The 27,484-nt window shown below is 45.0% G+C and overlaps 1 protein-coding gene across 14 annotated transcripts in view; it reads right to left on the reverse strand.

Moving 5' to 3' along the window:
- msi2b (musashi RNA-binding protein 2b) overlaps positions 1–27,484 on the reverse strand; it is a 234,946-nt gene that overhangs the window by 61,860 nt on the left and 145,602 nt on the right. For all 14 annotated transcript variants that reach the window (XM_020047766.2, XM_010875238.4, XM_010874835.4 and 11 more), the window contains exon 8: positions 10,555–10,637. In XM_020047766.2, the coding sequence (XP_019903325.1) occupies positions 10,555–10,637 (83 nt within the window). The remainder of the gene's footprint in view (positions 1–10,554; positions 10,638–27,484) is intronic.

Below are 27,484 nucleotides of genomic sequence, written 5' to 3' on the forward strand. Positions count from 1 at the left end.
GGTCTCTGACCGCTGCCGGCTAATGGCCGTGGAGAGCCCTTGGGGATCGGGGTGGGTGTCGCCGGCGCTGGTGGAGCAGCGGGGCTTGGGCCCGTGAGAGGCCCGATGGCCACGTCCCTGTTATTACTTAACTAATTACATGGACGGCTCAGGTTTCAACTGGCGCTGACGAGGCCCTTCAGCCCCTGATGAAAATACGAAGGGAGCCTGGGCTAATGGCGAGGGGGAGTGAGGAGGTGGAGCGGGGGTGAGAGGGTGGAGGGCTGGCGCTCTTATCAGCACAGTGCAGTGGAGAGGATGGGGGAGGAGGGGGGAGGGTGCGGGTAAAGGAGTGGCGGAGAGAAAGGAGACTAGAGTTGGACAGTGTGTCTGTTTCTTTGCCGTTTGAGTGCTGGTGAATTTACCTTACCTATTTATCTGCAAACTTTAGACAAAAGTACTGTAGTCATCATGAAATGAAAGCATCAAAAGCAGATACGACAAAAAGAAGCAGGTTGGATGATATGTTCAAGTTAGCTCAATGGCCAGGCTTTTCCAATTCACGTTAGGACATTGTTTTTGTGCTATGAGAGATCACTTCAAAATTCTTGCAGTCAAAGTAATTATAGAATAAAAGACAAAAACACTCATCTGTAACAAATTCCAACATGTTATGTATCCAGTACTATCTATGCCATGTAATAATTTCAACTAAAGGGCATTCAGTACCATTATTGAAGGCAGCACATTTTCTGTCGAGGGTGGTGAGATTGACAGGTCCACCCAGGACCAGAAGGCAGGAAGCTGCCTGCCAGTCTTCTACCGGAGGGTAATTAAGGAACACCCCCGTCTCTTCTTCCCTCCTACCCCAGGTAACGCCCACCCAGACTGACAACTAGGGCACAGCATCTAGTCAACACCCCAAGGAAACACACCATCCGCTCCACCGACCTTTCTACTACTGCTCTAGCTCAGTTGCAGAATGCACACACAGACCCAACCAGGCCTAAAAACACACACACACACACACCTCATTCTAGACTGAAAAATACCATAAGTAAAAATGTGAGCTGTACTCTACATTTTTCTTTTTCTTTTCCAAATAAGAGTACATAAAATGGGAATTTTTACTCTCAGTAATTTTACACCAACAACCTGAGTGACGCTGTGAATCCTTGGTGATGGTGGAATTACAACAGTGTAGGAGAAACAATTAGTGTAGGAGAAAATAATCAGGGAGGCCGAGAAAAAGCTCAAATTGGGAATTAGGTCAGCCAGACAAGTTTAAAGCCAGGCTGAAAAAGTAGTTTTCCAGTAATGACTGTGAAAAGGCATCAGCCAGATTACAACGTCCAAACCAAAGGCCTAGCTTTAATGGAGTGCCGCACAAACCAGTTCTAGTGCATATTTAACTCAGAAAGCGCCCCCCCCCTGCCCAATGCCTCTCTTATACATCAGAGTATGCACACATTTTCCACATAAAATGACTAGGAATTCTACACAATTCCGACAAAACCATGAAGGCGGTGGTTGACTTAAGGAATCTCCCTCCACCTCAACACCTTGAGATTAAGGGGCTCAGATGTTAGTTTATTTCCAGGGATTCTCACAGTCCACAATCTCAGGCAGGAGGACAACATTACAGATATCTAGATTTCACCAACCGACATTAAGCGTGAATGGTAGAGACTGAATATAGACAATCCATGCATATTCTAGTTATTCACCACTCATACTGTATATAATTGTATGATACATAATGTTCACTTGATTTGTTCTGTCACCATATGTTGTCTACCACTGAGTATGTTGCACATTTACAGTGCACAGCAATTAAAGATGATTCGGATTCAAGGAAGGCAGTAGTATTGTACTGTTCTTTAATGACAAACCCACAAGACACAAGCGCACGCACACACTCCTGTCGACAATACTGCCGGCATACTGTATATATCATAGCCTCCTTCACATCTACAATTTAAAAGTAGAACTTTGTAAAAGTGACAGAGGTGGAAACGGATCATCAGCACTTTCTCTGTTTAGGTTCTCGGGCCCAGAAAGAGAAAAACTCTCTTTTCCTGACTGCCATATTTGTGGAACCAACGTCCTTTTGAGAAACATTTTGCTCCCTCAAGCACATTTGCTTCTGTATAAGAGCAGGCACTTCCTTTGACAGGCCTGAAAACAGTGAGAGAGAGAGCGGGTGAGCAGGAGGAAAGAGAGAAAAGGTACATCATTTACAGAACTGATTCATTCTCACATCTCCCCTCCTCCAAACCAAGGTACTGAAAAGTGACTCATCCCTCAATAATGCAAAGTAACTAATAGCTCAATACTACAGTGCTGAAGAATGACTAATCTCTCAAAACTACAGGACTGCAACACGACAAATCCCTCAATACTACAGTATTGTAGATTGACTTATCCCCTTAATAGTACAGTACTGAATAATGACTAATCCATAATACTACTGTAGGTATTCCCTCAATCCCTACGGTACTGCAGGGGAATAGTCTAATCTCTCAGTATTGCAGGACTGCAGAGTGTCTAAACCCCAAAACAACACTACTGCAGAGTGACTGAACCCTTAATAAAACAGTACTGCAGAGTGACTAATCCTTTAACACTATAGTAGTGCAGAATTACTGAACCAGTCAATACTACAGTCCTGAACAGCGATTAATCCTTCAATGCTCCTGTACTGCAGAGTTACTAATCCCACACTAATTCCACAATACTACAGTGCCACAGAATGACTAATCTTCCAGCACTGTAATATGCAGAGTTACTAATCCCAAAATATTGCAGTGCCGCGGAATGACTAATCTTCCAATACTGTAATATGCAGAGTGACTAATCTTCCAATACTGTAATATGCAGTGACTAATCTTCCAATACTGTAATATGCAGTGACTAATCTTCCAATAATGTAATATGCAGTGACTAATCTTCCAATACTGTAATATGCAGAGTGACTAATCTTCCAATACTCTAATATGCAGTGACTAATCTTCCAATACTGTAATATGCAGAGTGACTAATCTTCCAATACTGTAATATGCAGAGTGACTAATCTTCCAATACTGTAATATGCAGAGTGACTAATCCCATCAATACCACAGTACCGTCACTCCAGGGAGCCAAAAAAAGGCAGTTTTCACTAAAGTCAAAACCAGCACAGCATCGCCATCGAAGAGGTAAACTTAGTAAAAGGAGGGAGGGCTCTAGTCTAGAAAGTGGTTTCCATGTTTGGAAAATCACAATAGTATAAAGACACAATTAACCACTTGTTTGTGTACATACTGTCAGGCTGTAAGCAGTAAAGTGCCTGCTATTCCACAGAGATCTCAGCCCCGTCTCCATCTCCCAATACCTAACAACACAGCACTGCCTTTATGGTCACTGACTCCCTGTAGCCATCTTCCACACCATAGGAAAAGGTCACAGGCAGCAAACTGTTCTGTTGTATTTGTGGAGAGAGGGATGAAGGGAGTGAGGGGAGGATAGAGCGAGAGGAAGAAAGAGAAATCTACCCTGTTGCCTGAGGGCAGAACCCTGAGCTTAACACTGAGGCATAATTCATGGCAAGTTGAATTCGATTACATGGGAGACATGGGGAGCCCCAGTACATTATTGATACACTTACAGCTATTTGGCCTGACACACAACTCTATATCTACAGAGAAAAAACTGAACTGCTGTCAGAGGCTATTTATGCTTCCAAAACAGAACATATATTTTCACAGTGGCATTTGCTGTGTGTGTGTGTGTTTCTCTCCCTCTCTCTTCATCAGGCAGTTGTGTGTGTCCTGGCAATACATTACAGTAGGGTCTCTCAGGGTGAACTTGGAAATATCAGCCCCAGGCCTCATCCTCTGCAGCATTATCCTCTTCCTAGTCTCATATCTATCCGGTCTCATCTCTCTCCCCGGTCTCATCTCTCTCCCCGGTCTCAACTCTCTCCCCGGTCTTTCATCTCTCTCCCCGGTCTTTCATCTCTCTCCCCGGTCTTTCATCTCTCTCCCCGGTCTTTCATCTCTCTCCCCGGTCTTTCATCTCTCTCCCCGGTCTTTCATCTCTCTCCCCGGTCTTTCATCTCTCTCCCCGGTCTTTCATCTCTCTCCCCGGTCTCATCTCTCTCCCCGGTCTCAACTCTGTCCTCGGTCTCATCTCTCTCCCCAGTCTCATCTCTCTCCCCAGTCTCATCTCTCTCCCCAGTCTCATCTCTCTCCCCAGTCTCATCTCTCTCCCCAGTCTCATCTCTCTCCCCAGTCTCATCTCTCTCCCCAGTCTCATCTCTCTCCCCAGTCTCATCTCTCTCCCCAGTCTCATCTCTCTCCCCAGTCTCATCTCTCTCCCCAGTCTCATCTCTCTCCCCAGTCTCATCTCTCTCCCCAGTCTCATCTCCCTCCTCAGTCTCATCTCCCTCCTCAGTCTCAACTCTCTCCTCAGTCTCAACTCTCTACTCAGTCTCAACTCTCTCCCCAGTCTCAACTCTCTCCCCAGTCTCAACTCTCTCCCCAGTCTCAACTCTCTCCCCAGTCTCAACTCTCTCCCCAGTCTCAACTCTCTCCCCAGTCTCAACTCTCTCCCCAGTCTCAAACCTCTCCCCAGCCTCAACCCTCTCCCCAGCCTCAACTCTGTCTCCAGTCTCAACTCTGTCTCCAGTCTCAACTCTGTCCCCAGTCTCAACTCTGTCCCCAGTCTCATCTCTTTCCCCAGTCTCATGTCTCTCCCCAGTCTCAACTCTGTCCCCAGTCTCATCTCTTTCCCCAGCCTCATCTCTCTCACCAGCCTCATCTCTCTCTCCAGCCTCATCTCTCCCCCCAGCTTCATTCTCATCACTCTCCCTAGTGTCATCTCTCTCCAGCCTGCCCTGCGTCTCCCCTCTCCTTTATTGCTTTGTTTTCTTTATGTGTTACATCAACTAGTTAAGAGGACATAAAACCCAGTTAGCTTTATGATCCCATTTCCACTTTGTTATTTTGTGGGGGGTGGAGGAGGGGCAAGGTCATTTATGTGGAGGACATTGTACACTGTCTCTTGGTTTGCTCTTTCTGCTGTGACATTTCTGAAAGACCAATTTGGCAATGGCATGCTCCGTTACAACTGCCTAAATTACTGTAATCTTTTCAAATATCACAATTCACCTCCATTAGCTTAACCTACTATTAAAATACTGCAGCGCTGCCGTGCACAAAGCCACAGACAGAAGGCCGTCTGGGGGAGAGGGAGGGTTAGATGGAGGGAGGGAAACAGAGAGTGATAGGGAGAGACAGATATAGGTAGCCTAAGCCTCGTCCTGGACATAGAGAGCCGAGTAAATACACACAGAGACACAGATAAGAAGAATCAACTTAACATGTCACTAATGAGATTAAAGGATTGAGGGATATACAGTATCAACCATGGCCACATGTCCTGTCCCCTCTGGCTTGGCCTTCTCCATCTCTCCTCTGATATACACATGGAACGCCAGCCACATACACAGCCCAACCTCCCCCCTCCCTCGTATCTGCACACGCTCTTCTCAGTGTCATCACAGGAGGTGGTGTTAACAGTCAGTAGGGAAGGCCAGTAAGACCAGGAGAAAATAAAGAGTGAAAGCCGCCACTTCCCCCCCCCCTCACAGATGTAGATTATCTCCAAATGATATTGCAAGTCTCGGCTGCCTCTAAATTGGCCCTCCGACACGCCTCGGCACGGATCATGCATGCTAATGGCGTGACTCGGCAGGGGGGCCTAGGGGTGCCGGGGCTGGAAGCTGAGGAAGGGAAGGGTAGGGTGACTGGAGTGAGGTCGGGTCCGTCTGTACTGGAGAGGGAGGCTACACGGGGGAGTCACGGAGGTGGGTAGGTACCAGGTCTACAGGTGGTAGGGTGTGACGTCTTGGGAACAGAGCAGAGCCATTATGAAAGGGAGATATGTATTGGACCATACGTAGGGGACCTTACGTAGAGGACCATACGTAGAGGACCATACGTAGAGGACCATACGTAGGGGACCATACATAGGGGACCAAACGTAGAGGACCATACGTAGAGGACCATACGTAGAGGACCATACGTAGAGGACCATACGTAGGGGACCATACGTAGAGGACCTTACGTAGAGGACCATACGTAGAGGACCATACGTAGAGGACCATACGTAGGGGACCATACGTAGAGGACCATACGTAGAGGACCATACGTAGAGGACCATACGTAGAGGACCATACATAGAGGACCATACATAGAGGACCATACATATAGGACCATACGTAGAGGACCATATGTTTTTCTGAACAGCATTTGTGCAGGACATAGCCTGCACGTTTTTTCACAACTGCACACTATTAAAATCACAATCAAATAAACAAAAGCACTGCTTCTGCATAACGTCACGAATGGCAGTTGCTCAGCAATATAAATATAAATGTATTGTTTGAGTTAGACACGCTTCCGTGTACATAATGACACTACTAACACCATAACTGGCTTGAGACAATGATGACCTGGACTTCCTCCCAAGGGTCACATCCTATCATGTGTATGCAAGACAGGGGACAGCTACAGTAGGGCAGGTGTTGATGTCTTCATGTGTTCCTGCCTGGGTGGAATCCAAGGAAGGGTTTATCCCAGGCCATAATGGAGCTACTCTCTACCCATTGTGCTCAACGGCCGTGTGCCCCACACCACCCCCACCAAGCCTATAAACACTATCCTGAGTGGCAGGGCTCCTCTAAAATTAAACTGCTTTATTGAGCGTTGTGAACTCCAGTCAAACACCCATATACAACAGGCAGAGGAACACATGCCATGATTTGGAGAGGGTGTGAGATTGTCTGTGTTACACAGATTGCCACACAATCAGGCAGTCAGTCTGGTTCTTTTTTTGGGCTGGAACTAGACTCTGTCTACAATTTGTTTATCCTCTTACATTCTTGCTCTTCCTCTATTCTAACCAGATATCTCATCTTTTAAAAGCCCCCAGCGGGAAATCAATATTCCTGGTATTGATTAAAACAACTAAATTGGAAGAGCAATGAAATGAACAACCTGTTTCTCAGGTCATCCGATCACTAATCCCCCTGGACCCAACAGCCCTCCCAGCACTCTCACCAGCTACTCCCAGAAATCTAACCCCTGTGAGGAACACAGCAGGTTAAGGCTGATTTATTTACAAATAACTCCCCCGGTCCGAGTTGTGCCACAGCAGATCCTCTCTGCCACCTGAATGAAGAGAAGGCATAACACCCATATAACTCGGAGTGTTCGAAAGCAGACCAGGAACAATCCGCTCACATAGTTTTTCACCTCCAAGACTGTTTCATGCAAGCAATTACACACACCCCTCCCCCCTCACCAGCACTGACTCCTCCGATGCCTGGGATCAAATCGACCACACTATCACCCTCGATGCCTGATCCGACCATGTGTCCGACCTGCCTTCAGGCACTGGGCGGCAGGTTTGTGACCGGATGACGGGACGAGGGGCTTCGAATGTGCGATAATGTGAAGATTTTAGGGGGTCACTGTACAAAAGGATCTACCACGGAGCAAGCAGGTGGCAACAACACTAACCGCTGCGAAATACGCACCTTTTCTGCTACGGCGCATGCCTGGGGGGCCTGTACGCCCGCTACATGCGCCCCGCCTTGGAATATGTCCGTCTTACATTCACAGCTCACTGGCCCCAGAACCAGTGATGCGCAGGCTGACGTCAGCCTCCCGAAAAACAAAGGAACAGGCAGGGACCCTGGTAGCCAAAATCAACAGACAACGTCAATGTCAAGAACTGAACGGTACAAAGGGACTCCGACACCATACTATGCTCATGACGAATGAGCCACTAGAATCACTGGACCTTTTTATTTTATCTTTGTCTCATTCCATTTATGCATGTTGTATGCTCATGGTTTCAGTTGGTGCCGACTGCTTTATGAGTGTAATAAAATGTGAACTCTCTCTCAGCCTCTCCACATGTAAGAGCTCTGTCGGGGTTAGGAGGAGAGAGGAAGTGGAGCAAATTCTGAAGAGAGTCTGCCTGTTATATCTCTCTCTCTCTCTCTCTCTCTCTCTCTCGCTCTCTAGGAGAGGAGAATCTACTGAATGTTTCATGGCTTTCCATGTCTACTCAGAGTGGGTATCAAACAGGGCTGGCTCGGCTGGCTGCCACTCTGAGAAGAGGGCCTCACCCCAATACCGCCGCTAATCTGGCATCATCATCATCATCACCTCTTTATGCGGAGCCTCGTAAGTCCCAGTTGGAACCTCTCACTAGAGGAGGTCGGGGGTCAACTCTGCTAGCTCCCCACAGTAGAGGTGGAGGTGGCCCTCTTAAAGGCTCCAAGTTAAGGGAGCACAGATGGTGAAATAGCAGCTGTAATAAATCTCCTACACCAGGGTAACGCTTCCAAGAGTAGACGACATGGTTACGACGGCCTTTTACAATGTAATCAGTATATCACACACACGAAAACACACATAAGCAGCTGTGGCTACCAGATTTGGAAGGGCTACACAACATCTAGGATGTTGGTGGTAGCATGCTAGTCCATACAGCGGTACTACATTCAGTGAACTCTTTAACTTGCTACTTCTCAAGCTGTGGGGGTAAATCACTCCTTGTTCCAGTGTTGTAGCTTTGCTAGTTCTTACTTGTTCTTAACCTTACTAACATGTGACCCCGTCCCAATCAGGATGGAATATTACAGAATGCCTCTGAGATGGCTTGATCCTTCTAGTAAAGACACTATGAAAACAACACTGGAAATTAGAAGGAAGAAAAGTGGGAACCGTTTTTCACATAAATAGCTTTCTTCAATTCCATCCCTCTAACTCTCCACTTGGAGGCCAGGGCAGGAAATATCACTGTTTTCATCCCTCTTCCTTTCTTAACCTCCCCAACAGATGCTAAGGAATCACGCAATTCCCCTGTAGCCTAATTTAATGCAGCCAGTGGATGGGCTGAGAAGAGAGAGAGAGAGAGATTGACAAAATGAAGAAATCACAGCTTTGAGCTGGGCGCTCCCTGAACAATGAGTGCTTTTGATGCACTATCATGTGAAAATCAATATCGGTACTGGTGCGAGTTGGCAGATCTGTGGTTGGACAGATGCTGTGTGTCTGTCTGTGTGTCTGGGGGGCTGAGACACAGCCGACACACACCGTTCCACTCCCCAGTTGTCTGGGGGTGCCATGGGATGGGGGAGGAGACGAGTGGACAGCTGGCTACATGGTGGTTGGTGAAGAGATAGGATGTCAGGACTGCTGGCAACATGGTGGTTGGTGAAGAGATAGGATGTCAGGACTGCTGGCTACATGGTGGTTGGTGAAGAGATAGGACGGCAGGACTGCTGGTTACATGGTGGGTGGTGAGGACATAGGATGTTAGGACTGCTGGTTACATGGTGGTTGGTGAGTACATAGGATGTCAGGACTGCTGGCAACATGGTGGTTGGTGAAGAGATAGGATGTCAGGACTGCTGGCAACATGGTGGTTGGTGAAGAGATAGGATGTCAGGACTGCTGGCTACATGGTGGTTTCTGAAGAGATAGGACGGCAGGACTGCTGGTTACATGGTGGGTGGTGAGGACATAGGATGTTAGGACTGCTGGTTACATGGTGGTTGGTGATGAGGTAGGATGTCAGGACTGCTGGTTACATGGTGGTTGGTGATGAGGTAGGATGTGTGCCTGGCTCTGCTGTCTGAATCACCAGAATTATCTCATGATCTCAGCTCTCTGGGGCTTTATGGTTTAATGGACGGGAGGAGAATGGGTGTTGACACCGAGGTGACAGACCACCTCAGAAGTGTGTGTGAGTGTGCTGGGAGAGCTAAGGAGGAGGGGGACATAATCATCACTGTGTTAAGTATGATGTACTGTACAGTGTCTGTTTCCACAGGTAGCGTTCAGGTGGCTGGCATGAGAGGACTGATAGTCAGAGCACTGCAGGCCAGAACATGGAGTCACACAGAGTCCTCCACCTACAGTCTGAGCCACAGGCTGCATGACTCACAGGGCTGGTAGGAAATAAAACAGTCACTCCTCACCACCCACACCGTCCTCCTCCTCTCCGCCCGACATGGTCTCAGTGCCCAGGGCCTGAGCAGGCCTGACCAGAGCCCTGCCACACCCCACTCGCCGCCACCTGGTCAGCTGGCCACTCACCCTGACCTGGGAACTATCTCACGAAAACACACTGAAAATAACCAGGTCTGGCATCAGGTGTGGCTTTGGCAACAGCCTGGACTAATAGCTTTCAGACATGGATAGCCGTTCCACCCTGATTTGCTGGCTGGTTCTGAGTTTAGAGGGGGAATGGGCGGGTGAGGAAGGGACAGGTTGTTTTGCCCTTCTGCCATGAACGGCTCACACACACAATTTCATGGTCGTCGGCGGACGGTCCACACCACTGACTCCATGCCTCGAAAAACTTAGCCATGTGTGTGTGCATGCCTGTGTGTGTGTGTGTGTGTGTGTGTGTGTGTGCGTGCGCTGCCAGCTGTCGTTACTGCTGTGCTAAAGAGAAAATCAAATATTAATCCATCCAGCTCAGTCCGAAGTTTTGAAAGCGAGAGCCACTCACCATTTTATTATTGATTTCATGAAAGTGGATCTCGCATACTTTCTCCACAACGTCCTCAACCTCGAAAGTTACAAAGCCGAAACCTACAGGGAGGAGAGAGGGGCAGGAAGAGGGGGGAAGGAAGAGGGAGTGAAAGGCGGATACACAGGGGAGACAAAAATAGAGCAATGGTTAAAATCAACATCTAGTGAACAAGTTATACAGAGCAACAGATCTATTGATCTGAAGGAACAAATAAGTCCAGTGGGTTGTGCTGAACTGTGGGATATCATGACCTAACGGTTTGAGATGTGGAATCCGCCATACAGCTATGTGCAATAAAAATGATCCACTCCTCATTATTAAAATAACTATAATCTGCTTCTCAGAGAGAAGAGGGGGGAAATGCCACAAAGCTCATTAAAGGTAATTCATGGAGTCTGGCCTAGCCCATGAATTACATTACTGATATTCTGTCTGCTCCTTCATTGATATTTCACTATAATACACATTCTGGTTTTATGGTAATGTCAGGCTAAATCAAAATATCGATACACAGAACCTCATACAAACTCTCAAATCAGCAACAAGTGCTAATTCCTAACTAATGGAGGGTGATCTAGTGGCTCATGTGGGGGCCACAGCCTGACCCTGATAATCCTTTGCATTTAAGACACTTTGCCATCTAATCCAGAGACACTCAGAGGTATGTGCATCCATTTAAATTCAATGGCACTGGCACGCAACTGAGAACCAAACCTACAACCCTTTGGTTTCAGTGCTCTACCAACTGAGAACCGAACTTACAACCCTGTGGTTTCAGTGCTCTACCAACTGAGAACCGAACCTACAACCCTGTGGTTTCAGTGCTCTACCAACTGAGAACCGAACCTACAACCCTGTGGTTTCAGTGCTCTACCAACTGAGAACCGAACCTACAACCCTGTGGTTTCAGTGCTCCACCAACTGAGAACCGAACTTACAACCCTGTGGTTTCAGTGCTCTACCAACTGAGAACCGAACATACAACCCTGTGGTTTCAGTGCTCTACCAACTGAGAACCGAACCTACAACCCTGTGGTTTCAGTGCTCCACCAACTGAGAACCGAACATACAACCCTGTGGTTTCAGTGCTTTATCAACTGAGCTACACAGAATACCTACAGGTCACATCAAGAAATAGAAGAATTACAAAAGCTTATGCAAAGAACACAGTCACCCAAAAGTGCTCCACCACACATGCACACAAGAACATTGAATGACTTTTAATTGCAAAGTACATTTACATGCACTCAAAATTGTACTTAAAGTACTGGCGCTGCTAGTGATAGACAACATACACTGTAGACAGAATCCGCAACATCTACACTAAAGTTGACATACAATTACAGCCTATTCACACTATGACATTTTAATTAACAGGAAGTTTCACAAGACTTAATAGAATCTGCAATAATAATAATAATAAACAAGATGTCTCAATTGCCACACTTCACCTTACATCATCTGATACAAAAATCATGGTAGTTTTGCCAGTCTTCAGAAATACTGCTCATTAGTAGACAAAACATGATAGCTAGGTCATAGCCAGAACAATATTACATAAAAATCTGAATGCATCGTGGTAAATAACTTTGTGGAGATGAAGAATCTGTTCTGCTAGCATGGCTATTTTACTGAAATGTTTTTTGTTTTTTACTGTGGATTGGGCTTGTGTTGTACTGTGGATTGGGCATGAGTTGTACTGTGAACTGGGCATGTGTTGTACTGTGGATTGGGCATGTGTTGTACAAGGGATTGGGCATGTGTTGTACAAGGGATTGGGCATGTGTTGTACAAGGGATTGGGCATGTGTTGTACTGTGGATTGGGCATGTGTTGTACTGTGGATTGGGCATGTGTTGTACTGTGGATTGGGCATGTGTTGTACTGTGGATTGGGCATGTGTTGTACAAGGGATTGGGCATGTGTTGTACAAGAGATTGGGCATGTGTTGTACAAGAGATTGGGCATGTGTTGTACAAGGGATTGGGCATGTGTTGTACAAGGGATTGGGCATGTGTTGTACAAGGGATTGGGCATGTGTTGTACAAGGGATTGGGCATGTGTTGTACAAGGGATTGGGCATGTGTTGTACTGTGGATTGGGCATGTGTTGTACAAGGGATTGGGCATGTGTTGTACAAGGGATTGGGCATGTGTTGTACAAGGGATTGGGCATGTGTTGTACAAGGGATTGGGCATGTGTTGTCAGCCTGGTTTCCCTAGCAAATGTGAGAGACGTACCGTTAACAACACGATTACTCTTGTTAATATGAACTGACCCTTATATACAAATGCACACACTCACAGGCACAGCATGTGCGCACAGACAAACACAATAAACACACACACACACAGAAAGCCTTCCATTCTGGTAGGACTAATGTGGTGTAATCAGCACACTCTCTGAAACAAACCCACCAGGGAAACACTGAGAGGGGAACGGCAGGGCTGAAGTTGAGACAAGGCTGGGGCTTTAAGAGACAGGTGTATAAGCCTGATGGAGTCAGGGGGTCCAGAGGGTTTCGCTGAGAGCAGGCGGGTGCCCCCCCCCCCCCCCACCCCCCTACCCTCTCCACACGCCAGCCGATGAGGACAGAGAAGGAGGCGGGAGGGCTGATAAGAGGGCCTTGGAAAGAGCAACCCAATTTCTACACCCGTGTATCTACACAACCTTCCACTCCCACACACACTGACATCCCGTCATCAAGCAGGTGTCGTTGACAGGCGTATTACTCTCTGGTGTATGGCAGGAAGTGAAACTCATTAGCCAATGAGCTGCCCTCTCTCCATTACTTCCTGTTCTGACCCAGTGGGGACTTCCTGGAGAAATATACAGCACATGTTAACTCAGCGCTCCTTCCTAAGACTCCCTTTGTTGGCTTCCACAACGTTTCTCCATACATCTCAGTCCTTTTGTCCGTCTCACTGTCTTTCTGTCCGTCTCACCACCTTTCTGCCTGTCTCACCTGCTTTCTGTCCTTCTCAGTCTTTCTGTTAGTCTCTCACACATATCAGTCGAGTAATAACGGAGTACAGGTAACCACCGCTAATCATAGCAAAGTCTCAGGCATAGATGGGCAAGATTCTGCCACCGGGCCGGATCAGGCCCGTTGAGTCATTCTATCCGGCTCGCGATACATCCAAAACTTTTAAAATAATACAAAAGAAAAAATACCTGACGAGGTCCGCAGATTACTTTACTTTATTTACTGTTGTATATTTATTTTCAAATTAAAAGTCCCGTGGCACTCCAAGTAATAAGTACCATACAGTATCATACTGTCTGTTTAAGATACCTTTAAGTTGAAATAAGGTATTTGCGTTTCATAGACTTATGTCTGCCCTAATAACTATTATACCTATATAACTGTTATACACAATACTTTATGTAATGTAGCTTACTCTGTTGAGTTGAAAGTTAAGTTTTAAGGCAAATACGTGTCGCAACATTTCTGTTGAGTAATAACCCTAAAAAGGGATTTTTAGGCCTTTGCCTGCCATAATAACAGCTGTTAACAGAAAATAATAATAGAAAACATTGTGAAAGTAAATACATTTAAATTATGAAAACGGTGTTGCATGGAAAATAAATATGCATAAATATAATTTACAAGTTAACAGAGTTCGCTATGTTGTGTGTTTTTTAGGCATGTTGGTTAAAAAGGTCATCTGGCCCACGATGCTCTCTGGCATTTTCAGTGTGGCCCCCCCAGTGAAAGATATTGCCCACCCCTGGTCTAAGGTGTCAGAACAGAATGAACAACGGCTGTTTCCCTGCGTTCTCTGTGACAGATCCTCCCGTCAGTTCTGGTCTGGGTTTCAGTCGCCCAGGGCCTTTCCCCTGACAATTCTCTGCTCTCATTCGCTAAAGCACTGCTACTTCAAATGTGTCAGTGACCAAAACGCAGTGCCCGGCCTCCCAGCTGCATTCAGTCCCGCCAACCATCCAGTTCAGAGCGCATAACTCCTGGCCCTATGTCCTGGGGCCTACTCCAGTCCCCATTAGGGATGAATCAAATCAAAGGCACAACCGCTGCACATAAGTTGTGTTTAACGACGGCGAGCACGCAATGGGAGCAGGAGGGAACATCTATACTGTACAGTGGTCTGTCTGAAACGATGTTCTCTTGTACGGTTAGTTCTCACTAGGGCTGGCGTGTACGGAAGACGGAAGACGTTTTATTTCACGTCCACAAAGGACACATTTATCTGTGGGGCTCTTGGAGATAGAAATCCACAGAGGGAGACTCCAACAAGTTTCCTGCGATAGGCGAATAGGCACAAATCCAAGGAGATAAAGTGAAAAGAGTGCGTTGAGGCAGGTGTGTTGTTGTGTGAGCGAATGGGCTCTTTAAAGAGAGCATTCGGGGTGTGTGCTTTGGATATGAGGAAGTGTCCCCTGTGATTTCCAGAGAGGAAGACATTTCCATGTGTGTGTCGGGGGGTGGGGGGGGTAATGGTTTTTGCCTTTGAGGATCGCACGGATGCTCCATCTCCCCCTCCACTCCCACCACCCCTCCACCCTTATCAGCTCCACACCGACCACTTCTGACAACCAACAAATCAGCTGTCAGGAGCAATTTCTCCCAGGCGAGAAGGAGCTGCTACAGCTGGGTGGTGTGGGGAGGGGGCGGCGGCAGGGGTTGAAACACCTGCCCCCTTGCCGGAGATATCTAGTCCATAATGCAGCTTGGAGTTGTAAGGCTTAGTTCTTTAGCACCAGATTACAGAAGAGCTCGGAGACAATCAAACAGCTACAGGCTGTAGACCTGCATAGAAAGGTTCCTTAACGCACCTTGAAAATGCAATGTTGTATTTAGTATCTCTGGAACTTTCTCTCTCTCTCTCTGTCTCGCACTCCAATATCAGTCTCTTCGTAGACCGGCGTTTCCCCCTTCTAAGCTGCCTCTCCAGAAGCGTGCAGCAGGGGTGAGGATGGGGTAACGATCTGGTCGGCCGTGTCTGTCAGAGTTCACAGCACTATTGACAAAGTCAGCTACCACCTAAGCACTGGACGAGGCAGGTGGCCAATCAATTCACTCCGGGAAGGGGCTTCTTAATGAAGAGGCTGCATCTAACGAGATCTCTTAATGAAGGCGGTCGGTCGCACCAAGTAGACAAACGCCTCGCCAACGCCTTATCCAAATCAGGGAACAGGGAAACGAGCGACAGACCGAAAGATACGCAGAAGAAGGTGTCGGGAAAGGGAAACCTGAGAGAGAAAAAGAGTGTTTTCTACACCTCCACACGGTAGCGTCTGAGATGTGGCATCGCCCGCCTTGCCTCCTCGCAACATTAACTCTTCCATTTAGTGGCCTAACCACGCTGAACAGGCCATTTGCTCGTGCCTTCCGCCCCCCGCAGCTGGCAGGCTTACACACGTAGCTACCACCACGTGCTGCTGGAGAACCACCCAAGCTGGGGTTCTCCTCCTCAATGTGTCACGGAGGAAGTCAACATGTCTATTTTATAGTTCTTTTTTTTCTTCCTCTCTTTTCTGTATCCTTCCCAGACGGTTCCTCCCAATGACAACACACAGGTTTCCAATCTGGGATGCGGTAATAAGTGTTAGCGGTATTACAGAGGCGTCTGGCTGGATCTCACACTTATTAACGTGCGCCGGCCAGCCACAAAGTTGTCTCCACAGAGACACGCACACGTGCGAACACGAACACACACACACACACACACCCAGACAGACAGACAGACAGACCTTCACAGCCTCTCAGTAAACAAAGAGGCTGGAACAGCCAGTCTTAATGCCAGTCCCCGTCGGAGAGCAGCAGCGCAACCGAAATGTAAATGCTGAATCAATGCTGAGTCCTCAGCTGACCTTTGCATTAAGAAGCCCAGCGTGTCCCCGGGCCGTTCCATGTATTTAAAGGGAAGAGGTACATGACCAAATCAGATAGAATTGCCGCGGCTCCCGCCCCCTCCAGAGGTGGATCAGTAAACAGAGGAAGCATACAGCAAATGGAAAGAGGGGAAGGGATTCTGCTGTTAGCCGGTGGCCCTTTCAACATGGTCAGGTGGCCTAGACGTGCACGCTCAAACAAACGCACACACCCTCACACACACAAAGGAAGCCAGATGACCCTAATGATGTCTTGCAGTATTGATTCATCAAGTAATAAAAAAATAAGCACTCAAAATAAGAGCACTGCATTTTTCCTCAAGGCAAATACAGTCCACAAATCCCAATGGGGCAATGAACATGTATAAACATGAACCATTTACTCAGAATAGCGTAGCGATCTTTCAGAACTAAGCAGCTCATGCACCATCGTAGCCCTATAGGTGGAGTAAATACCTAGATGCACTGCATCAGCTGGCCAGACTGTGAGTGATAGAGAAAAGACACCAGCATTCAATGTAGGTGAAATGGGTTGGAGGCACATATTCTGTTTTGTTTCCCTCCATCAGGGCACTTTGTCTCGCTCTCTTTCTCAGTCTCCTTCTCCCCCTCTTTTTCTCATTCTCCTCCTCCAAAACCCCCCCCATTCAATTTACTCCCAAGTGTGAGAAGTCATTTGCATACACACCGAAACTATGACAGCACCGTCACAAATGGCATCCCATTTCTTCCCTCCATCGGGGGGTGTTGTGTGTACAGTTTATTAGTGTGGGTTTGTGTGACATTGTCTGTTTGTTGGGACACAATCACTCCAAAGGAACTCATGGATGGATTAAATGCCAGTGAATTGAATGAACTTCCAAAAAAAAGAAACAAATGTGTCATTTTGACATGGATTGACTCTGGGCCGTTGTTCTTATGTGTGTGTTTGTGAGTGCATAATAGCACATGTACCCATTTAGTCATGTGTGCATGTCTGTACTCCCTTGAGCATAAAAGACTACGTGCGTGTGAGTTCCATGCGTCGCCTGACAAGTCCTGGCACCAAACGGCAATCAAACACCTTTCAGCAGAAGAGACGAGGGAGACGGGAGGAGGGAGGGGAGAACTTGTGAAGGAGCAGACAACAGCCGACACAATAAAAAGTTGATGTCAATTAAATTCTCCTCTGGCTGATAAATGGGTCCACATCCCTATCCATTAATAACCAGAGACCAGCGCCACCACAAAACGTGTCAATGGGGCTCATTTTTTACCCGTCTGTCTATCTGGCAGGCTTGCTGGCTGTCCCTGTCTGCTCTGTTTGCTAGGGTAGCAGGAGGCAGGGAGGAGGGAGAAAAACCTTGCCTTGATTCTCCTTGGGAGAGGCCACAGGGAATCAACGGGCGAGATGCATCCTTACAAGTCAATAAATAGATTGGCATGCATCGGCCTTATTTACACATCCTCTTAATCAAAAAGGGAGAAAAAAACCATGGTAAGCTCTTCGGAACTCAGATCCCTTGTAAACTAAATGAGAGTGGACAGAGGAATCGATTGAAGTACCAGCAATACCGCTACATTATAATGACTGGGGTGAAATACGCTTAGCAGAGTGACAGGAGGAGAAACAGAGAGAGGATAGGACTGAGGTAGGTGAGAGGACTGAGGTAGTGGACAGGAGTGAGGGAGAGGACTGAAGAAGAAGAGAGTGTAGAGGGGAGGAGCAAGGGAGGAGTAGAGGGCAAGGACTGATGGAGAGGGTAGAGGAGAGGATTGACGGAGAAAGTACAATAGAGGACAGATGGAGAGGGTAGAGGAGAGAATGGAGGGAGGGAGTGGGTGGATGAGAGGATGGAGGGACAGGGTGGATGAGAGGATGGAGGGACAGAGTGGATGAGAGGATGGAGGAGAGGGTGGATGAGAGGACTGATGGAGAGGGTGGATGAGAGGATGGAGGGGGAGAGTGGATGAGAGGATGGAGGGGGAGAGTGGATGAGAGGATGGAGGGGGAGGGTGGATGAGAGGATGGAGGGGGAGAGTGGATGAGAGGATGGAGGAGAGGGTGGATGAGAGGACTGATGGAGAGGGTGGATGAGAGGATGGAGGGGGAGAGTGGATGAGAGGATGGAGGGGGAGAGTGGATGAGAGGATGGAGGGGGAGGGTGGATAAGAGGATGGAGGGGGAGAGTGGATGAGAGGATGGAGGGGGAGAGTGGATGAGAGGATGGAGGGAGAGGATGGATGAGAGGATGGAGGGAGAGAGGACTGTAGAGAAGGTAAATGGGAGGTGGATGGGGATAAACTGCCATTTAGTCACTATACATTTCCACCTTGGTTTCAATATGACATCAGTCATGTAAAAGTGTGGGTAAAAGCCATGGTAAAAGTTAATGGGAGACTGTGATGGGGTAGTTTATTATAACCTGGGGTTGGTAAATAGCTGACATACAACGGGTAAGGCTTAGCATCGCTGTACACTGGTCACGCCCCCTTTGGGGCCTTGCTGAAATAAACAACTGTGTGAGTTCTATAATACTGTATACACTTGATTGACTTGTAACATTTGCTTTATATCTTAGCCCATTATGCAGCCGTGACTGTATTTTTGAAGTTTTATTTATTTTATTTATCTGTTTTTAAGATCGTATCTAACATAATTTCTGAATGATGGTGCTGATCTTGAAACGATATAACAGCAGAGCCAGTGGAAAAATGTGATGAGACAGTAAATTTTATCCAGTAGGTGTAATATGCCCCAAAACCACACATTCCTACAACATACATTATTAACTAACGCACTATATGACAACAAAATATGTTGAGATTTTCCTGCTTTTCACAGTTTCACAGTTAGCAACTAATATTTTATATTTTTTAAAGGAATCTGTTGAGACTAACAAACCTGTAGACAAAAAACTAAATCTCACTACGTTCTTGCAGGCTAGGTACAATTTTACTTCAGTGACTAGGTTGTACAATAAATAGTTATATAGTTGTAATACCACTCAAACAAACTGCATTAGTATCAATGTATCAATGAACAATGCTCGGTCATCTATTATGATTTCTCGCTTTATTAGTGAGATGTATTAAATGTAATTTATTTTCATGTTATAATTGTATGTATATTTTGTAAGTGTATTTTCAACAGGACCACAATGGAATTAATTTTACTGCTTCATGTCATCCTTGATGATTATAATGGCATTGCACTACATCCACACGTGTGGATGTATCGTATTTAACATTTTCAAAATAAATCAAATCAAACATTAAGGTCACACTCTTGCATACGCTTGTACTGATGTAGTGGGCTGTCTCGCAAGATAAATGTCAGCATTAAACACCAAAAACCTTGTGCAGAGAGGGGAGAAATATAACACAAATACTGAATGCTGCAAAACAAATCATCGCTCTAAAAGCACTAATGATCCACAGCTCCTTTCCCTTCATTAGGTGGAATGGATGGAGGTTTAGGAGCTGTGTATGCAGATGTAGCCTAGTGTGTTTGACTAATGGAGGACAGGGAGCAACTACTAATGGTGTAGAGCAGAGGTTCCCAATCTTTTTTTCTTCTGGATTATAATTTGACAATGATAATTCAGTCGCAAGCCAATATTGTATGTTAAGGATTGTATTGCGATTTACCATTATTTAGTTTTTAATTGTTGCTTTTTGGACAGGTCTAGGGTGCAAAATATTGCATCTCATTGGGCTTTTTTTCTAGTTAAATAAAGGAAAAATAAAATAAATAAATAACAAATATGCTATAGTTCTGTTTAGAAAGACAAGACTTGACAACAATTCACCATTAGAAAAATGGACTATCAATTTAAAAGAATGATCCATTATAAATGATCAATTTAAGAGCGGGATGTAATAATAGACTCTGCTACATTGCTTATTCAAAATCAGTGAAGAAATGTAGGCGTTAATGAACAGTATTTTAGTGCAAACACAATACACAAAATTGGCCAATCAACCCTCAATTAACTTCTGAACAGCATGAAAACACAGAACAGTGTTTTTAACCATGCCAGTTTTAATAATTGCCATAAAAACATAACCACGTACCTAATTAACTGGAAGACGCACTGTATCCTGTATGTGGCTGCTAAGGCAGTAGAGAGAAATGGGCATCACAAACAGTGGGAAGGTTGGGGGTATTTTTTTTTTTTTAACTATAGGGATCAATTGTGATCACTGAACGGTGGAAAATCACTGATCTAATTGCTCCATATAACCAAATAAGTAGTGACGTAATTGAAATACTTCGTGAATCGTCTCGCTCCTACCAGGCTTTTCACACCACTTAAATCGGTTAAGATCCCTCCCATAACTAATGACCAGTAGCAAGACTAGCGAGCGAAATATAAATTGCCGGACGTGAAAAGCTTGCTTAACTGGTTTTTTTAACATAATTTTGACATTCTTCCTCTACATTTGGAGTGACTGCTGTTGCAAATGGACATTGTGATCTTACTTTCAATCAGTTAAATCACAGAAGTCAACTGTAATGCTACTGCTGCCGGCCGACAGACTTGTGTCATAATCAAAACAAATGTTATTATACTGTATTGGCTAGAAGCAACTTACCAACAATAGCTAGCTTGCTTTGGTGGAAGTCATTGAACTTTGTATTTGACGCACTGGTTAGCACCATCTCTTTGTATCTGATGCATTGGTTAGCACCATCTCTTTGTATTTGATGCACTGTTTAGCACCATCTCTTTGAATTTGATGCACTGGTTAGCACCATCTCTTTTTCATATGAAATATCTATGAAGAAGCTGAGTTTCAATCTCATATGTTGCCAAAATTAGAAAATCATGTTAGTTTTCATGACATTTTCAAAATTCTTAAACTATAATTGGTGCACAAAAGTCTCTAACTAGCTGTAAAAGCACATGACTAAGCCATACCACAGTACTTTACATTATTAACAGAGGTATTGCTTCAAATTTTGGTCATTAAAATAAACCAAGTCGTGCTGTTACTTGAGACCCATGTACAGTATACATGTATCTCAAGCAACAATAAGCCATGTACTCTATTTGATGTATGCTGCAGCATTCCTACAAAATAAAAATTATAACTAAAAGCAATGCACGTCTCTTAATATATTAGTACTAGCCATTCAAAATTAAAGTTATAAACTTTTTTTATAAACCTGCCCACAGACCATTGAAAACCTCTGGGGACCCAAATTCAAATTGTGTAGACTTATGACCCCTCATGCACCTGATTGCTTTAAGCACTAAATAACCTCACTATTGACTGAGAATATACTGAAAGTGTCGCTTATTCTCTTAAAGAAAAAAGGTCTGTCACAGTTAGATCCAGGTGACTAACATGTTATTGTCTTTACTGTTCTTCAAAAGTCAAATATACACAAAACACAATGCATATCCAGGACTTTTCTCATAAAAAAGGGATACATATTTTCAACCATATGAGTGATTTTGGTGCCTCTGGTCGTTACATGGCACAAGTAATGGAACATCGCCATGCAATACAAAATGAAAAGCAAAAATGACTCATAGCTTGAGCATGCCTTGAAAGACCTCTTAAAAACGTAATTTGTGCAACAAAAAAAGAATAAAGTATGCATTTTGCATTAAGTAAATTAAATGAATCAATGCGTTTTTCATTAAGGAAATATTGCATTGAAACTTTGAGTACTCAGTATAGGATATGAGAATGCTACCAAAAACCCACAGCTTCTATCATCTCGTTTAACGCACTTTCCAAAAGCCTTATTGGTAAAAAGAGTTTCTAGTGACACTGATCAGATGTTTTTATGCTGCCATGATGATGAATACAGGCTTGTAATTAAGGATTCTGGGGTTGAGGAAATACACTTTTTTAATATATTTGCATGAACACATGCATGAATCGTTATATTTAGAATATAAAATGTTGAAGCAACGCAGATTCTGAAATTTGTATTCACCTAGCGGAAGGAATCACTAATACCAGTTGGTATGATGGCCAGTGAACCTACAATATCCATAAACTAAACTTCAATGATTACCCCTCCTTGATAGGGGAAAAGAACCATGACAAAACTCACATAAAATCAATGATTGGTAGATTTTTTTAAATTGATATACTGCCAAACAGAACCAAAACTGTCAACAAGGTAATGGGAAGTGGGATTGATAATGATTATATTCCTTATGTTGTACATGGCAGGAACAAGCTTGGCATCAGGTTAATCCTATGAATAGACCATTTATAAATAATAAATTAGCAAAGTACTTTTTGTCCCCAAAAGATTTATCAGGAATGGTAATTGTAACTAAAGAAAAGATTTGAGAACATTTAGAGAATCCTGGTGAAATGTGTTGTTGAAATGAAATGGAATGACCCTACAAGTAAGCGTGTACAGGTATCTAAAGCCAGTTTTGGAGAAAAAAAAAAATCTAATTACTGTGTATTAATAATTACTACGACAACAGAATGCTTTTCTATGAAATGGCAGTTTAGAAGATATCACATAGTATATTGACACAGTCCAATGAACACAAACCAAACCGGGCCTCCATTTCTCGTGTACAATTGAGCCATCTTTGTACCCCCCCCCCCCCCCCCCCCATATAGTCCAAAACATTTATCTGATTCTTTTCCCTAACTATCAGTATTAGTGTGTGATTGCATTAGTGGCTCTGACAGGCCCGGTAATGGAACACCATATGGGCGGCAGGTTTGAGGCCAATGCATTGTGACAGATCTCTGCTCATAATAACAACAGCAGAGAGACCATCATGGTGGCTGTGTCGCTGGAGCAACAAGTCCAATTTCAAACCTCTCCTCCATCCCCCTAGCTCTCTTTCTCCGTCTTCTTTACACTTTCTCTCTCAATTGTCCTCTCCCCTTTACCCCTCCCTCAAACTCTTTTTGTCTCTCTCCATTTCTCTCCCTCTCCTCTTTCCCTCCATCACAGACTAATGTGATTACACTGGATTCAAAACAATTTGGTATTTAATTACAACGAGACACATCAAGGCGGGAGCCTTGAGAGCCCTTTCTCACTGGGCCCAAGATGGCATTAACAATGAAGAGAGAAAAAACATGAGATTATGTGATTGCTAACAGACAGACAATCTTAAATGGAAGTTGTGGCAAAGAAGGCAGACAGATGGGACTGCAGAATACTGGGTGATTTCTGGGTTGACCAGTCAAAGCCAGGCTGGCTGAAAAATCAGAGATTTATCAGAGTGTGCAAATTAGGTAATAGCTCTCCTTCAGCTTTCAGTTTTATATCATTTATCAATTATATAAATCACTACTTCTGATAGGAATATTTTCCCTGGAAAACACCTCTCACAAAACACATATTGGAATATTTTTATTCTCAGTACAGGGGGAATTTAGTGACATCTGGATGCTGACTCAACTGCTGATGTCATTCATTTCCTCCTGATTCATTCCCTCCACCTTTAAAGTATATCAGTGCTATGGAGTTGCATTGACCCTTTGGCCAACCAGTGAGCTGGGTCTGTTAATTGTTGAGCTGAGGGCACAACGCATGGTCCATCACCTCACAGGCAGATGTAAAGAGATGGGAAGGAATGAGTACTCCTGCACGGATGGAGTGAGAGAAAGGTAAACAGGGAGAGAGAGAATGATAGGGACAATGAAGGAAATAAGAAAAGTAAAAAAAACTGCAGAATAATCCAACTGGCTGGCCGAATTCATTCCACCGATTTATCACTGAATTCATCTGCCATTACCTGTAATCAACTGCAAACCATAACATCACATTCATGGCTAGTTTCTTTTATTTTTTTACTGAACAGAAAAGAAACACTGATAATAATAAACACACTTAATAATAATAACACATTGTTATAGAAACCATATAATCAGAAGGAAGCCTCCGCAGTTGCTCAGTGTAGGAAATAAAAGGTTGCCACTTGTTTGTGACGCTGCCACTGGAGCACCTGAGCATGTACTTCATTGTCTCCAGCTTCAGGAACAACATTACATCTCTTAGCCACTGAGGGGCAGTAGGGGGGAGCGCCGATTTACAATTTAAAATGATTCTGTGTCTGGCCAACAACGAAGGGAAGGCAACAATGTCAACTTGTTTAGGGCTCAAGCAGGTCAAGTCCATAGGCACCCCATAAAAGGCTATCAATGGCCATGGTTGCAGGGCAAGTCCAAGCACCTGGGACAGAGTTTTAAAAATGGAATTCCAATAGAGCTGCAAGGCTCTGCATTGACTGACCATATGGGTGAGGACACAACGGGAAGCATGACATCTATCGCACTCATCATTCACATCGGGATACATCTCAGCCAGTCTAACCTCGGAAAAGTGAACACTATGTACAACCTTAAACTGAATAAGACCGATGCGAGCACAGGCTAAAGTGAATCATCAACTTCCTTATCCCACCACTCCTGAGTAAACTAAACCCCCAACACCCGCTCCCAGGCCAGTCTAGAGCTGTAGGCAGCTTGTGCATCTAAGGACATAATACATGAGCAGATCTGAGAAATTAAATCTGTCTGTCCAGGTTGCAGAGACATTAGACCATCCTTGGGCTGGCCAGGAGGCGGGGCAGGGCAGTCAGGAAATTGGAAGGAAACAAAATGTCTAATCTGAGGTTAACAGAAAAAAATGATGATGGAGGTAAAGAATACCTGGAGGCCAGGTCGGGGAAACAAAAACAAACTACAAGTCCTGCAAGGACACAACGCCCTTCCTTTTCCGAAGGGAGAACGCAGTGCCTATTAGGGATGGGGGGAATGCATGATTCTTATCAATGGGGCCCAAGGCAGACGCAGCAGAGAATTTAAAATGACTTCAAAATTGGTAGAGTGGAGAGTATGACTGGGTTACCAGTGTAACGAGAGGGTGATGTAGGGAGAGATGGGCAAAGTAAGGCGAGAAGAGAGAGTTAGAGATGGAGGAGCTCTTCTTAAGATTGCACCACGAGTTTGAGGAGTCCGTATATCTAGAATGGCTATTTCTGAAAATTGGTAGTAGTTGAGAAAGTTGGGCAGTGCAAGCCCTCCACTAAATGTACACATCTGAAGTAAAGACTTACTGACACGGGGTGCCTTACCTCCCCAGATGAATGTGGTAATGGCCTTATTGATTGACTTAAAAAAGGACTTGGCTAAAAACAAAGGAATAGAGTGAAAAAAATTAAGGAATTTAGGCAGACTATTTTAACAGCATTTATTCTCCCTGTGTGTGATAGGGGCAAAGTACTCCTCCACTGATTATCAGACATCATCTACGTAAGAAGGGGGTCAAAACAACTATTGAGTAACATTCACACCAAGGCACTTAAACCCAGAGCAGCTAAGCTGGAAGGGCAAGTCATCTTGTCGAAATTGGAGTGCTGCCGGGTTGATTGGGACACACTCCTGAAGATTCAGCTCGAAACCTAAAAAGCAGCCAAAGTTGTTCAAAATAGAGAGAAAAGGGGGTAGACAGGCCGATGGGTTACTGACAGAGATCAGTAAATCATCCGCATATAATGAGACCCTGTGTTCAACCCCCTCATTTGACACACCCTGGAAATAGACAGAAGACCGCAGTGTGACAGAGAGAGGCTCAATCACCAGAGCCAACAACAAAAGGGACAGAGGACAACCCTGTCTAGTGACACGCCCCAAAGCAAAGTATTCTGAACGGGGGTCATTTGTGCAGACACCGGCCTGAGGGGATGATCCCAAATCCAAACTCATTAAGAACTGCAGATATTCCCATTCAATTTGATCAAATGCCTTTTCTACATATAATAAGACAAGGTGCTCAGGGGACTCAGAGAATTGTCTGGAATAAATAACATTAAATAAAGTGTGAATGTTGATTTTTTTTTTATCTAGCCTTAATAATTCCAGGTAAGACAGTCTCCAAACGCATTGCTAACAGTTTTGCTAGCACCTTCACATACATATTTAAGAGTCTTAGGGGCCTGTATGACGAACAGGAAGTGGGGTCCTACCCCTTCTTAAGAAGAAGGGCTACGGATGCCTGCATTAGGGTCGGCTGCAACAAGCTGCATTCTACTCATTCGTTGTATATGGAAAGTAGTAAGGCTGCCAACTTAGCATGGAATTTTTTGAAAAACTCAGTTGGAAATCTATCAGGCCCTGGAGCTTTACTACTATGCATAGATTTGATGGACTGACTAACCTCAGCAAGGCAAGTAGGCAAATCAAGGTCGGCAGTGGTATCAGGGGTCTCTAGGTCATCCAGGAACTGAGCCATATTGGCACAATCTCCTGGGAACTCAGATGTGGACAGAGAGGAATAGAAGGATTTGATACCATTGCCGTGGCTCCACTGCAAATCTCCAGGGATCTGTACACCCATTCTGGACCATAAACTCTCAAAAGGATTTGGACATACCAGACGGGGACAAGGCCCAGGGGTTTGAACAGTCCAAACTCGGATTGACAACGCAATTTAGATCTCCCCCAAATATCAAAAGATGAGTGTTTATGGATGGGATTTTCCCCAGCAGGCCATTGGCAAATACAACATCATCAAAGTTGGGAGCGTACAGATTAACCAGTACTACAGTGGTGTGACAGAGTGTGCCAGTTTTGATTAAATACCTCCTGTTACTGTCAGAAACAACTTCAGTTGCTGAAAAATGAATTCTACTGCTAACCAAAATTGTAATTCCTCCGGCCTTCGAGTTGAAGTTGTGAAACACCTGACTAAATCTAAAGTTATGAAGCCTTGAGTGGTCCCCATTATGCAAATGGGTCTCTTGTAAAAATACCACATCCGCATTAAGCTTTTTCAGATGAGAAAAGACCCTGGACCTTTTGATTGGGGAATTCATGGTTTTAGTATTCCAAGACAGAAATGTTATAGGGGTTGGCCTGCCCAGCCAAGTGTTACCAGTGCCGGACATCAGAGGCTGTGTAAAGTGAAAAGTGTGACAGCATGATGAGCACACAGAGAGACAACAGCAGGTAGCAGATGGCGGCACGACAAGAAGACACAAAAATAAACATACACAGGAAAACAGAGTAAACAAATTCACACACCCCAACCCCCCCCCCACCCTTCCCCACCAAACCCATAATCTCCTTCC

The sequence above is a fragment of the Esox lucius genome, chromosome 1 (genome assembly GCF_011004845.1).
Source record: "Esox lucius isolate fEsoLuc1 chromosome 1, fEsoLuc1.pri, whole genome shotgun sequence".
Classification (NCBI taxonomy): domain Eukaryota; kingdom Metazoa; phylum Chordata; class Actinopteri; order Esociformes; family Esocidae; genus Esox; species Esox lucius.